Genomic DNA, 14,151 nt, shown 5'->3' with positions numbered 1-14,151 from the left:
ATACCAAGTTTTATTTTTTATCCAGATTCATTAAGTCTCCTATACTGAAAATATATATGTGTTTTATTCAAGGATTATTTTTTCATTTTTTGCTTTAAGAGGTCACTGACAGTTGAAGATACAATTGAAAGATGAGGAATTGAAAAAAAAGAGGATGACATGCAGTAAAAGTGGCAGGGTCATTTTCTCTTAACTAACCTCTCCAATGTTATGCACCAAGAAACACAAGACAAAATCCTTGTATTCTAAAACTCGCTCTGCAGCTGACGAGTGTGCCGCTTTTATTTTGAAGTTGAAATCCACCTGTACTTCCGGTTTACTGCGTGTCACCTGTGTGTATCTTGACGCAGGCAGCTCGTCTGTAGCTGCTGCTGGCTGCTGCAGGCGTGCTATTTGCGGCAACGGAGAGACCTCTGCGAAATGCCTTTTGTACTCACAGGTATTTTTTGTTTGTTTAGTTTTGTGTTTGTTTCGCGAGGGGTCACATCACAGCGTTTGTAGCCATGCTCTGTGGCGGATTCAGCGGGCTGTCCTAGCTGCCTGAGCCGCTCCAGCAGCGGTGGGTCCGGTGCAGTGCACAGCCGGGGATGAGGCCTACTTGTTAAAGCTCCCCCACCACCCCTCCATCGTGATGGCTGATGATCAACAACAACCTGGTCAGAAGCCTGCCTCGGGATTAGGCTCTCTTCCAGCGTTGGTGCCAGGACTCCAGGGGCCCGAGGCGAACGCGTTACAGTTCAAAATAAAGAATTCAATTTGGTAAGGATGACAATGATCAGCGGAGATGCAGTCTTCACTGTCCTATTTCGCTAGCCGTAGCCTCGTAATTAGCGTATCTAGCTTCTGGAGTGTAAAGGGAGGCTGAGTGTGCTGCACAAAGCGGCTGGAAATAAACCCGAGTGCTCCCGTGCCAGACATTCATATTTCACTGAAAAAAATGACAGCAGCGAGTAAAGCTCACTGTCTGCTGTCTGTTTGCGCACTAATAACATTATTAACGTCGGGTTACTCACAGCAAGCTTAGCTTTAATCAGTAGCATCAAGCCAGAGGAGGCCATGTGATAGATGACACCGAATCCAGCGGTGGAGCTGATGCTCAGGATGACAGGTGTCAAAGCAGACAGCTCCAGTGAGACACACGCACACTGATTTAATGCTGCTAATGACAAAAAAAAAGAAGACACCAATCTTTGAATGGTGTAGTTTTGTGAGTGTATTGTTTTCAGTGGGGGGGTTGATGTTTTTTTTTTTTTTTTTTTAAGAGCTCGATTATGTCATTTTGAATGCACTGCACTTGCTCTTGTTTTGTACATGTTGTACTTGCAGTGTTTTGGATTTATTGCAGAGCTCTTCCATTTTTGATCACTTTATAAAGGCATGATGACATTGATTTGTTAAAAAAAAAAAAAAAAATACTAAATAGCCAGCAGAGATAAAGTGAAAACATGATTTTTAGATGTAAAGATCACTTAATTTGAAATGATTACATCCCCTATTTGCAGAAGATTGCCTTTGTTACACCTGCTTTGATAATCCAGGAGAAGTCTCTTAAGGCTTGTCTGAAACCCCTATTAACCCCATGAGCTCAGGTGTGCATGACATTAAGTGTTTACAATATTTGTTGTGTCCTTATCATCAATTTGATATACATGAGCAAAGTAATGCCCCAAAAAACTGAAGATATCTCATCATGTCACATCTAAAAAAAAATAAAAAATAAACACAGGGAGCTGCTTCAGTTTTAAGCTTATCGCTAAGTTGATCCATTAACGTCAAGCCAGAGAGCTGAAAACGGATATAAAAATAAAATGTAGACCTTTTAATGTTCCCTGGAGCACAGTGGACTCCATCATTGTGAAAAATGGAAGCAACAAATATGATGCTGGAAATTCAGCTAAACTTTTTTAACCAGGCGAGAAGGGGAGTGTTGTGGGAGGTCAACGAACTGCTTCCTGCTCCTTCTCGGGATAACCTCTTTTTTTTTTTGTTAACAGTAATGTAGATTTATGGCAATATTGTACCATATAACAAGAACCTGAGACATACAGCTGAGAGGAGGCTGGATTGGCTTAGTTAGAAGTGTTGGCCCTGTTTTCACCTGGTGTACATTTTTGTCCTGAGTGATACAATCCCAGGTGAGAAGCCATAAGTACATTTGTAAATATAACCAAGACAAATCGAGAAACCTGTAGTCTGGGACACATTAGTTCACACTGTAAATGTCCCCAAAGGACTCGGCTTAGCTCGGAGTTGTAGAAACCTGAAGGTGGCAGACGCTTCCCATTCAACTTTTACTGAATTTAAACTGGAGCTGCCAAGAAGTGAAGCGCCAACGTCTGTGAAAGTTGCTTTCAGAATGCGCCAAATGAAGGCTGTGAACTCTTTATGAGAGAGATTTATGTTTGTTTAGAAATAAAATCATTCAACTTTTCGTTAATTCTTCTGCACAGAAGGGTGCAAAAAGGTGAAGAAGCCACTGTATAGCATACTATCTGATTAAAGGTAAATGCCAAAAATGAACATTGTCTTGATTTTAATCACATCTTACAAGATTTAATGTAGCAACCTCTCATGAAACAATATTTTAATACCATTGTTTTAATCTCTTAAAAAACAATATATAAATGTCAAAACATCTCCTAGATTGATTCAAATGAAGAGTCATTCTGGTAACTAGTTTTATTTCAAACTTCACCCTATACAGAGACTAAGAACGGGTAAACAATGAAATCATCTTAGTTAAAATAAAAGATCAATCCTTTATGTGTCAGGACTATTTTAATTTCAGGCATGTTATTCATCTTTCTGCCCTCTTTCCCTTTTTAGCAAATCTGTACAATCAAAAGTGGACAGCATATTGGTGAGTATCTACAACACAATGTTTCACTTCTGAATGTATTAAAGTCTGTGTTATTTGTGACCTAACCTTACTGTATGTCACCACTTACATGTAGCTGTGTGTTTGTGACTCATGAGAAATAGATCACAGCTCATCATTTAGGTAGAAACAAATATGAATGTTTTTTTTTACATATATGTTCTTATGTACATAATTACAAAACCATACCATGTTTTTAAAATTGGTTTAACTTTTATTTACATCACGGCCATAGATTTAAAAAAAAAAAATTAATATAACGTTAACATTTGCGCTTCATTTAATTTTTTTTTTTCCAATTAAGTCAATGTTTTCTACATTATGTTGGCCTGTAAAAATAAGTAGACCTATCAGATTTTCATTGAGTGAAGGCAAATTAGATTTTTTTGGTCTCCCTGCCATGTTTATATGAACTTTTTTTTTTTTTTTACTAGCTTATATGTAAATATTAGCTTTGTGTATATATATTAATTGTGCTTTATGATCTAACTTATTTTAGTAAGTAAACAAACGACATATTGTCACACACATTTCCTAAACCAAGGATTTGATTCAATTCTTGCTAATAAAACAATAGCATTAATAAAATAAAAAAGAGGTTTGCATAAGACCATTATGAGAGAAGTTTAAACTAGTGTGATCATATCATTTATGCCCTTGAATACTGGGATGTAAATGCTGTGCCTGTTTGAAAAGCTTTTGTTTTGAAATGGAACTTGTAATGAGCAGGTGGTGCTTGCATTATGTCGCGTGGCTTCACAAGAGGTTTGCTATATCTGTGACAGGTGATTCTGTAAATGAAACTCAAATGATGTTAATGGTATCAAACATCTGAGGTTGTCTGGGTAACCAGTTAGCATGCTAATGATATGCATAGAGGACTCGTTTGAAAATCCACAAAAACATTTAAGGGGATGGTACAAAAAAAAAAAAGACAAATTAATGATCAAACCAAGCGGACGAGGATTCAGACAGGTAACTCGGCCTGCGATCGTAACAATGGAGTGTAGTAAATAGAGTCTTGATTCACTGCTGATTGGCTGACAGCTCTCACCTCATTCATTCAAGCATTGGTTACCGTAGCAACAAAGAGGCAAATAGAAAATGAAGAGGTAAGATGAATCCATTCTTAGAAAACCAATTGAAAACGGTTGAGGTGGAATCAATAGAAAGGAGGTTGTTTGCGTGCAGATGTCACACTAGTGTTGCAATTTAAAATCAGCGCCAAATTCTGAACCAAGTTGCCTCCATTTTCAGTGCTGCTTACATATCTATTTGTCCACAGTGGTACGAAGAGTAAGGCCTGAAATAAGACTGTGACTCTTCAGATGAATGTCACCACATGTCTTTGATGGTTTTTTTTAATTATAGCTTCCACATGGTGAGAAATGTAAAACGCAGTTTAGCGTTTTACTCATCTGATGCATGTATGTTCTTCTTTTTCCTTCTGTTACTTGAACGTTTACAGCAAGATGTTGAGAAGTTTACAGACATCGAAAAACTCTACCTCTACCTGAAGTTGCCTTCTGGTCCCAGCAGTGGCAATGACAAAAGGTACATCACAGACACACACTTGACTCCAATTTTCCACTTTGCACTTAAGCCTATTCTTGTCTCTCACACACACGGCTGCTTTGTTATGGCTATCATTACATTATTGGCACTGTGGTCTCATTGCTTGTCAAAAATGCGTCTCGCTATCGGCTGGCTGCTATGGAGTAAAATAAGTTAAATTCCAAGTTTATTCAGCTTTTTCTATTTTTGGGGGGTGTCTGCTGTTCACTTTACTTCATGCGGTATATTATCATTCTTTTTTTTTGGGCTGTATTATTGATTATCATTATGAAGCAAACCACTGATATGTGTAGATTTTTGCTATACCTAGCTGTCTGTGTGTCATTTGTTTCCCCATATCTATTCATCACCCCAACCCCCCAATTCTACCCATTTGGACTGAGAATGAGAGGGGGTCCTCCACTCCTGGATTATGGTATTAAAGTTTCTGTATTAACAAGAAAATGAGGCATACAAGTCAAGGACACTGCCTCACCAAATTTATCTGTCTCATGTACCGCTTTCAGTGATCAGAGTTCCATGTCGTCAAGCCGTACTCAACAGATGTATGCATTCAACTGGATACGGAATCACCTAGAAGAGCACCCAGAGACTTCCCTCCCAAAGCAAGAGGTGTATGATGAATACAAGTAAGTGTTTGGGGTCGAGAACAGGATTACGTGTCTTCATCAGGGTACTGTACTTTATTATCTTATGAGGCTTCTCTTCTCTTGCAGGAGCTATTGTGACAATCTTGGCTACAATCCACTGAGTGCAGCAGACTTTGGAAAGATCATGAAGAATGTCTTTCCCAACATGAAGGCACGTCGACTGGGCATGAGGGGCAAATCCAAATATCCTTCAATTCTTATGGAACCATAAATTACACTCTTCCCATGCGATTAATAGTCTGAGCTTCACCTTACTCGGTCCTTATTCATTCTGGAGCCAAGAATAAAAGATACAGATGATCTATTTCTTCTTGCAATGAGAGATTTTAAGTTTAAGAAATAACCATAATATACTCTCAGCATAAATCAATGGCACTTCTATACTCTCCAGTTCTTAATTTGTGATTTGCTCTTTTTGGTTTGTATTCTTGGAATGTAATCACTCTACCACTGAGCGGCTGTGGATCAGTGATAGAGCCGGTCATCTCTCAACTGAAAGGTTGGAGGGTTCAATCCCCAGCTCCCGTAGCCACATGAAGTTGTGTCCTTAATCGCGGGTTGCTCCTGCTGCTTTGTTGGCGGCGTGTGTATGAATGGATTAGTTAATACTGGTGGACACTTGACATAGCAGCTTCTGCCATCAGTGTGGGAATGTGAAGTCTACTCACCATTAACCATAACTAGCAGATGAATGCAAATTAGTTGATGGACATTTTTAACAAGGTACATTTCAGATTTGAACTTTATCTGAAAAAAGAGGACAGCACAGTTTGGTCTGACTTTTTTGGCACTTTAAATTAGGATGTTTAGGATGTGATTCATCTGAAAAATTATTTCTAATTGACATATTTTAGGAAGTTATTGTCTTCCTTGGGTCTTGAGGAGGATCGGAAGAATCTTATAGACACATTGCAAGGATTTAGTCCAGCCCAAACATAGGAGCGCATATTGTGTACATTTCTATCGTTTTGGACTCCTTAACTCCTTCTCACATACTGTTATAGCGGGTTAAGGAAGAAAGCTTTTGTTCACATGCCGTCCCTTCCCAACCTGGACCTGCAGAAATCTGGAGATGGGGTAAGATAAACATCAACTCTTTCATCTACTCTTTAAAAACACAAAGATGCTCATCCACCCTCTGTCTGACCGCAGTGTGAACTGATGGAGCCGTCAGGCCAGTCCCCGAGCGCCGAGGATGAGATGAGATCTGCAGCCTGTGGATTGGTTTGTGAGTGGGCCCAGAAAGTACTGAGTCGTCAGTTTGACCACGTGGAGGATCTAGCCCGCTTCCTGCTCAATAGCCACTACATTGGTACCAAGTCCATGGCTGCACTCACTGTTATGACGGGAACACCCACAGGTAAAGATCTCCTCTGATCTGCTGCTGTGGTCATATTACCAATGACTGTTTTGTGTGTGTTTGGGAAATTTACATGCCTGCTATGTTTGATGTGTTATTGGAGGAGTAATACATAAAGTTGGCGTTCTCTATTCACTTCACATAATAACAGCCATTAAACAATCAAATCAACAAACTATGGCTTAAAGTTAATCCCATTTTATACAGCAGTAAAAGTTTCTATTTAAATATAAGTAAATAGTGACAAAACAAATTATATTAACAAGTAATTATTTTATTTATCGATTAGTGTTTTCATATTAACCGTTTTATAATTTTGAGATATTTTGTACTGTAAGTCAAAACTTGCCCTGCTGGCCTCACATAGTTAGAGATACTTTGCCCTTGTTGTATCCTGGCTAATCATCATCTTCTTATTGTCTCTTAAAAGGAATGAAGACGCCAACGCCAGCCTCTGCGTTTGTGCCCACAGCTGAGGCAAACTCTTTCCAGCCAGTGAAGACCCTGCCCTCTCCTTCTGTTGATGCAAAGCAGCAACTGCAGCGCAAGATTCAGAAGAAGCAGCAGGAGCAGAAACTCCACTCGCCCCTTCCCAGCGAGGCCCAGGTCAAGAGGACCGAGACCAGTACCCCTGGACCGACCATTCCCTGTGGCAGCCCTGCTCTGCTCTCCCCTCAGCCCACCATCGGCATTGTAGTAGCAGCTGTTCCAAGCCCAGTCACGGTATGTGGCTTGATTATTTCCAATGGATATGCTAAGTTATGGAATTAATAAATGTGATTTAATTAATCTAACCCTTGCCCTCCCAGGTACAGAGGAGCAGGCAGTTAATGACCTCGCCAAGCCCTGTAGGGACAGAGGGGAAGGTGTTGCCTGTCAACTTCCAAGTGGTGACTCAGTCTCTTAAACAGTCACCCAAAACTCCCCAGAACATCTCAGCCAGTCCTGTGGGTGACCGTCTCGCCCGACACGGTACAAGGTATGCCCAAATCCTGCCCAAGCCCTCTGCCACCAGTGCCATCACACTGCGCTCACCCCCCACCTTGCTCATCACCAACAGCCCCATCAAAACTGTGATGCCCAATCCCCACGTCAGCTCAGTCAACGTGGTGAAGATGACGGCCATTGCTTTGGCTCCCAGCAGCAGCAGTACGACAGTTCGCCCCACCTCTGCAGGTATTAGCACCATAGCTGCTATGGATGATTCCCAGCATCTGCACGGTGGGAGCTTATCACCCGCGATCAGAACCTGTGCCCTAGTCTCGACCCCTACCTTCTCCACGGACACCAAAGTGGTGCATGAATCTGTAAGCGACAACAAGCCCACCCACGGCACAGAGAAAACTACTGTAGGGGCCAAAGAGGTAGCTAAGTTCAGAGCTGCCAGTGAGCCAAGCTTCCTGGTGAAGTGTTCTCCAGTACCGGACAAGGGGGCAAGGATAAAACGTGACCCCACTTCCCCTCCCATCTCAGTAGCTGTAGCTGGGACTCAGGACAGCAATAACAGTAACTGCCATGACAGTACTTTGTACTTGACTGTTGATAATCAGAACTCCAATGGCAACACTTCATCCAATGGCTCCTCTGCTGTTACCCCGACATCGAAAGATCCTTGCACAGATGCAAAGAGCCCCAGGAAGCGCACAGGCCCAAGTGGGGATACCCATGTAATTCCTGTGAAGAGGGTGTTTATCTCCCAGCAGCCACTGGCTGTAGTTGACAATCCCAAGCCTGGAGTCAGTGCTGCAGTGAAGAGGCTCCCTAGACCGGGAACCCTTGCCCGACCAGAGAGTGCCCCCTGCAAAGTGACTGTGAAACACACCACCATAGGGCCAACACAGATCCTTGCACTTTCCGACTCACCCATCATACACACCGAGGGCTCCCATACTGTTGTCAAACCGCAAGCCTTGGTGAAGCATGAAGACCATTCTCTTAGCACTAATATCAGCACTGGAGCGGCTGGAAGCAACACATCTGATCAAGTGTTGCTACAGCAGATCACCGGGGACACTCATGCCATACCAACCAACTCAGGAGCACACGCAGCCTCTGTGATGAGCGACTTAAAGAGCACAATGTGGGAGGAGGGACAACTTGACGAGCTTCGGAAGCAGGCGTTTGCTCAGCAGATACCAGCAGAACACAAACAAGCCCCCGCCGACCAACTTTCCATTATTGCTCAGGCCTCCGAGTCTTCTGGCCAGCTCTCCCTAACGCAGGAGATGGTTGACTTTGCAGGTTCTCAGCCTAACATGGACTACTTCCCGTTCAATGATGACGACATGACCCAGGACAGCATTGTGGAGGAGCTGGTCCAAATGGAGGAGCAGATGAAGCTGAAGGGTCTGTTTGGTAGTTGTGTTGAAGTCTCTTTACAAGGCCAGTCGGCTGGCAATCAAGGCTCTCTCCTAAATGCTCACCAGGCCAGTACTGCCTTCTACCACTCTGCCCACAGTAGTACCACTCCTGTCCAAACTCCCACTCCAACACCGACTCCTACCCCAACACCGACCCCCACTTCTGAAATGACGCTCGGACACAGCCTGACGCGAGAGAGCCCCTGCTCCCGCATGGCTCCCATCACCCCCGTGGACGGAGCCATGGGTCGCCATACTCCCATCAGCACACCTCTGTCCAACTGCAGCAGCAGCGTCCCCCCGAGCCCAGTGGAGTGCAGGAACCCTTTTGCATTCACTCCCATCAACTCAAGCATTACAGGTTATCACGACGCCAGTATCGTCTCCAGCAGCCCGGTTAAGCCCATGCAGAGGCCAATGGCGACGCACCCTGACAAGGCCAAATTGGAATGGATCAACAACCGCTACAACAGCACCTCTACAGGTCCTTTGTCAAACCACAGTATAGGCATTCTTCCCAGCTACCAAGACCTGGTAGATGACCAATTTCGTAAACCACATGCCTTTGCAATCCCAGGTCAGTCCTTTCAAGCTCAGACAAGACAAGATGTTGCTCACTTTGGCCGTTTGACCCCCATTTCCCCGGTGCAGCAACAACAACAAATGGTTACCGGGGTAACGACTCCCACAAAACAGGAGAGTTTTGCTGTGCCTGCCCCTTTAGACAACAAGGCATCAACCTCATCTGCATCCAGTACTTTCCGTTGCCGGAGTGTTAGCCCTGCTGTGCGCCAGAGAAACTTCAGTGGCAACACGGGGCCTCCCATCACCACCACCGCAAACACCGCATCCACCCCCAACGCTCGAACGGTGGTCTCGCCTTTTAACTCCCCCATCACCTCTGAGGTGCTTAGCATCCTCTCCAACAGCCAGACAGTCAGCTCTGTCCACAGCATGGTGCAGCGTAGCCAGTCTGTACCTCTGAACATCATGATGCAGAGCGAGATGCTGCCTGTGCAGGGTCAGAGTACCGCCAAAATCACAAATGTACTCCTCAGCAAGATGGAAAGTGATGGGGATGATTCTGTACGTGGCCTGGGCATAAACAACCTCCCGTCTAACTATACGGCCCGAATGAATCTCACACAGATCCTGGAGACCACTCCAGGCTTCGCAGGAGGATCTGCTCACCAGACTCAGTTAGCTCCTGTCAGCTCCAGCCCTGCTGCCTTCGAGCTCCAGCAGCATGGCTACCTCACCACTGGGAGTGGAGAACAGGTGAGTTTCTCCTCTGGGGATAGCCAAGCACAAGCAGGTCCTGGTGAGCAAGACCAGCAGCAGCAGCAGCAGCAGCAGCAGCAGCAGCAGCAGCAGCTCCAGGAGAATCCCGTGCAGACACAACCACAGCTCCTTCTCCAGAGCACACAGCAGCAGGAGGTGGAGGATGAGCAACAACAGCTGGATTTCAACAACACTGTCAAGGACTTGTTGGGGGATGACAGCCTCAACCCCAGTTCCCAGTTGGTGGGTCAGGTAGCTTCAGAGCTCAACGCTGTGGCGTCGGACTTCTCAAACGACATCAGACTGACCTCAGATCTGTCCAGTAGCATCACTGACCTTAACACATTGGACACCAACCTGCTCTTTGACCCCAATCAGCAGCAGGAACAATATGAAGACTCAACACTGGAAGAACTAAAGAATGACCCGCTTTTTCAGCAGATATGCAGTGATACTGTGAACTCTGGTTTTGACTGGCTAGAAAGCAAAGACCAGCCTACTACAGTAGAGATGCTGGGCTAATGTTATTAATGTTATCTTTTATTGTGTATGATTCTGTTCTTTGTTGTTTGTTTGGTGCGTATGTAGTATATCTGTTTTTAAACAAGACTTTGTTGGGATTTGTCTGGACTTTGCCATTCGTTCAGTTAAAAGTGCCAGGCTTACCAGAAAATCTCTCCTACTGACGTAGAGCTACTTCTCTCCTTTTGCATTTGTTACCTGGAGATCAGAACGTAACCACTTTTCTCCCTCATCTACAATTAGAAATGTAAACATTTCAAGTTCAAAAGTGTGAGTACTTGGTGGCAGCATGCACTTGCAAAGAGCAAGGTTTGTATGGGAGGGTCATTAAGAGAAACATAATCTTCCATATTATAACCAATCAATAATGCAATATTCATATTTAATGAACAAATGAAATGGATAGGAAATTTGGCACAAAAGACCAAAAATGTACGGTGTATACCAATCTTAGTGAGTGCAGTTCAAGTTTAACCAAATGGAGACAATACTGGGATGGTAGTATATGCACATAATAGTTTTAGTACATTTGCCTGCCATATCTGAATATTAAAAAGGGTAGCATCTTGTGCTGCCGGGTGCTGAATTTATGACATAATCTTTATACTTTATCATAAACCAAATCAGTGGAAAACTGATTCACATCTGAGCATTGTCCGAAAGTGAAATTTTTCTTAAAGCCTATAATTCTTGTACTGTTTAATATCTTTTAAAGGGAGTAGATGAATCAGTGGGAACAAGATGGGAATTCAGGCCACTTTGTGGACTATACATCGAGAGGAATCAACAACTGGCTGCCTTATTCCCAAAGTCCAAGGCCTTACGCCATCTTTAGAGAGACTGTATATAGTAAAATGTTGAGAATCTTCGGAAACCATCCAGACCTTTTATCATATCAAGGCAGCTGTTACTCTGATGTTTTCAGTACTATTTCTTATTGTTTTTGTTTTGCAGTGTTACAATATAGAGATGTATTGTATAGGTTCAAGACTACACTGTGTGCCCTTAACAGTGATGGATTTAGAGGAATTTGATAGTCATTTCATGAGAACCATGACAGGCACACTCTTAGTCATGAGATTTTTTTTTTGGCATGCTGTATACTCCCAGCTTGGATAAGAATATCAATAGTATGGAGAAGGCTTAGTTATTAAGAAGGCCAGAGGCTGACATTCATGTTTTGATGTCATCATGAGATCAAGAGAAAATGATGTTGTTCGTTAAGAATCCAGCCTTATTTCCATACCAAAGATGCTCTGTTTTAAAACATAAGAGATTACTACACATAGAGACACTCCTAGTTAACATGAACAGCAACGGGAAACGGGCAGCCTTGGAGATATAAAAGAGTTTTATTGCATTTGACAAAAACAATTAAGTTGCATAAATCTTATGTACAGTATGTAAATTAGTGAAATGGTCACTGTCCTATGTTTTATAGGTAACAATGGACCTGAAAGCATGTTGAAACCATCACTGCTAGCCAGGTAGGCTGTGTAATACAGTAGGATGCTTGCTTGAGTTTTTGGCTATTGTCAATGTTGTATAAGTCATGTTTAAGCTCCATCTGTAAATAGGATAGATCCATAGAGATTTGATGTATCAAGACACTATATTATGGCCATTATTCTAGCTAAGTATGTGCCATTTAAAAGAAAAAAAGCTTAACAGATCTATAGTCGGCAAGATACTGTATGTTGTGTGTTACATTTCTGGCTCAATGTGTCGTAAAAGTAATGCTGTCTGGTCTCGCTTGCTGATTTTATTTTATGTTTTTTCTATTCAAAGATAATAGGTCTCTGCAGTTGCAGAAGTGATGTGTGCTTTGAGCAGGATCAATAGCATGGTATATTGAGAAAAAAAGTTGTGATACTGTTAGCTGGTTGCAAACATCTCTGTGACAGACATTGTGCTCAAAGCCTTTCAGCAGACACTGGAAAAAAAACAATTACTCATGTTTCAACAAACTTTGGAGGTTCACATTATTGCACTAAATTTTTACGACACATGGCTTTGCCATATCTTTATGGACAAATGTAATGATGGATGCCCACAAAAATGAAAAAAAATATTTTTTATGACAAGATGAGTAGGGAAATTAAGGAAATGACTAATTGTCTTGTAGCAAAATGTGCATTAATCTCAGTGAGATACACATTTCTTACTCATTCTCATACATGAGAATAAAAAGCATTGAGGGAAAAAAGATAAGCAACCTTTTAAAACCAACATGCTCATTATGTTGATAAATGATTGTACGCACGCATGTGTGATTACTTCTGTTGTACTTTGTATTCTTGGTAACCACTGTCATCTGTGATTTGGGCAGGTTCTGTTAACCAGACTGGCAGTGCTAGTTTCACAAGTTACGTTACTTTTGTTGTGTTCTGTTTACTAAGTTAATGTTGTTCCTTATGTAATGTTGACTGTTTTTTATTTTTTTATTTTACATATTCTTCTTTTGCAAAATGCATTTGTGAAGAAACTTATTAATTTTTTTCTTTAACAATAAGGCACTGATATTTGAATCTGAATGAAGGAAATGCACCTCTTTATGAGTACAGGAGCTCCATCAAGCAGTGACTCTGATTCTTTACCTTTGACTGACCCAGAACCAACTCTGTTGACTATCTTGTCCATTTCTATCAGTAGAAAAAAACCCTCCTCTGTGGTGTTGTCTGGTGTACTGCTTAATGTACAGTAGCTTGTTAATATTGCAAACGCATTGTTTCTTTTTTCAATGGAAAGTACTCACTGGTGAGATTTTTAAAGTGGTTTTAAAAGCCAATAAACTTTTTTAAAGAATGTCCCACGGTTTTGAATTTTGTTTGGTTTTATAGTAATTTTCAGCTAATTAAAACATGTTCAAAATCATCACTTCTTAGTTTCAGCATTAATCGTTAAATTTGTCTTATTTTATTGTTTATAATTAATAAGGTGTTCAAAATATTTCCGGTTAATGACAACATTTTAGGAAATAGGTCTGGGTCTTTTTCCACTCAGACTGACCTAAACAAAGTTTACATTGTACTGTCCCAGTCTGTGACATAATAATGCTGATTTCTCCAAACATTATGACAATACTGATGGTTATTTGCTTTAAGTTAAACACCACACTCTTTTAATTTTTTATCAAACAAATCTATATAAACTGGAAACCTTTCCATCACCCTCTTGGCTAGAGGTTAGAGGTCATCGGCTCTTCAAATGACCCCTAAGGTCAGTAGGGGGTGGCCTCTCCTAGTGACAAGCTCCAGCCAATCAGAGCCCAGTTTGTTCCTCGTCTACTCTGCTTTCCCAGGGCCTCCTCATATTCATAACATGTTAATGACCTTAACCCTATTGATCAAGGCCAAACAGCCTAACCTTTAGCCATGTGGAGCCCGGAGGTAACCTCCACCTACGCACCAAAACATTTGGCAACATGAGTCGACAGATTTCACGACTAATACAGAAACATGTTTTGTGTTATACAACTTATCAATATCCAGAGTAGGTAAACTATGGATACAATTAGATAGATCA

The 14,151-nt window shown here is 42.0% G+C and overlaps 1 protein-coding gene across 1 annotated transcript; it reads left to right on the top strand.

Annotated features, from left to right (window-relative positions):
• Positions 1-346: 346 nt before the first annotated feature.
• On the top strand, positions 347-13,431 carry LOC132972627 (DNA-binding protein RFX7). The gene is made up of 10 exons (XM_061035595.1): positions 347-759; positions 2,827-2,860; positions 4,347-4,433; positions 4,831-4,868; positions 4,960-5,082; positions 5,170-5,289; positions 6,099-6,180; positions 6,256-6,463; positions 6,894-7,186; positions 7,273-13,431. Exons 1-10 carry the CDS (start codon positions 632-634, stop codon positions 10,624-10,626), a joined length of 4,467 nt encoding a protein of 1,488 aa, XP_060891578.1. The 5' UTR covers positions 347-631; the 3' UTR covers positions 10,627-13,431.
• Positions 13,432-14,151: the final 720 nt, after the last annotated feature.

The sequence above is a fragment of the Labrus mixtus genome, chromosome 4 (assembly GCF_963584025.1).
Source record: "Labrus mixtus chromosome 4, fLabMix1.1, whole genome shotgun sequence".
NCBI classification, from domain to species: Eukaryota; Metazoa; Chordata; class Actinopteri; order Labriformes; family Labridae; genus Labrus; species Labrus mixtus.
Note: the sequence above shows the minus strand (reverse complement) of the source record. Positions and strands in the feature narration are given on the sequence as shown.

Coding starts and splice junctions, on each gene's coding strand:
- LOC132972627 (XM_061035595.1), top strand. CDS start 632: ATGGCTGATGATCAACAACAACCTGGTCAGAAGCCTGCCTCGGGATTA. Junction 4,434..4,830: donor GCAGTGGCAATGACAAAAGG/TACATCACAGAC, acceptor CTACCCATTTGG/ACTGAGAATGAGAGGGGGTC. Junction 7,187..7,272: donor CTGTTCCAAGCCCAGTCACG/GTATGTGGCTTG, acceptor TTGCCCTCCCAG/GTACAGAGGAGCAGGCAGTT.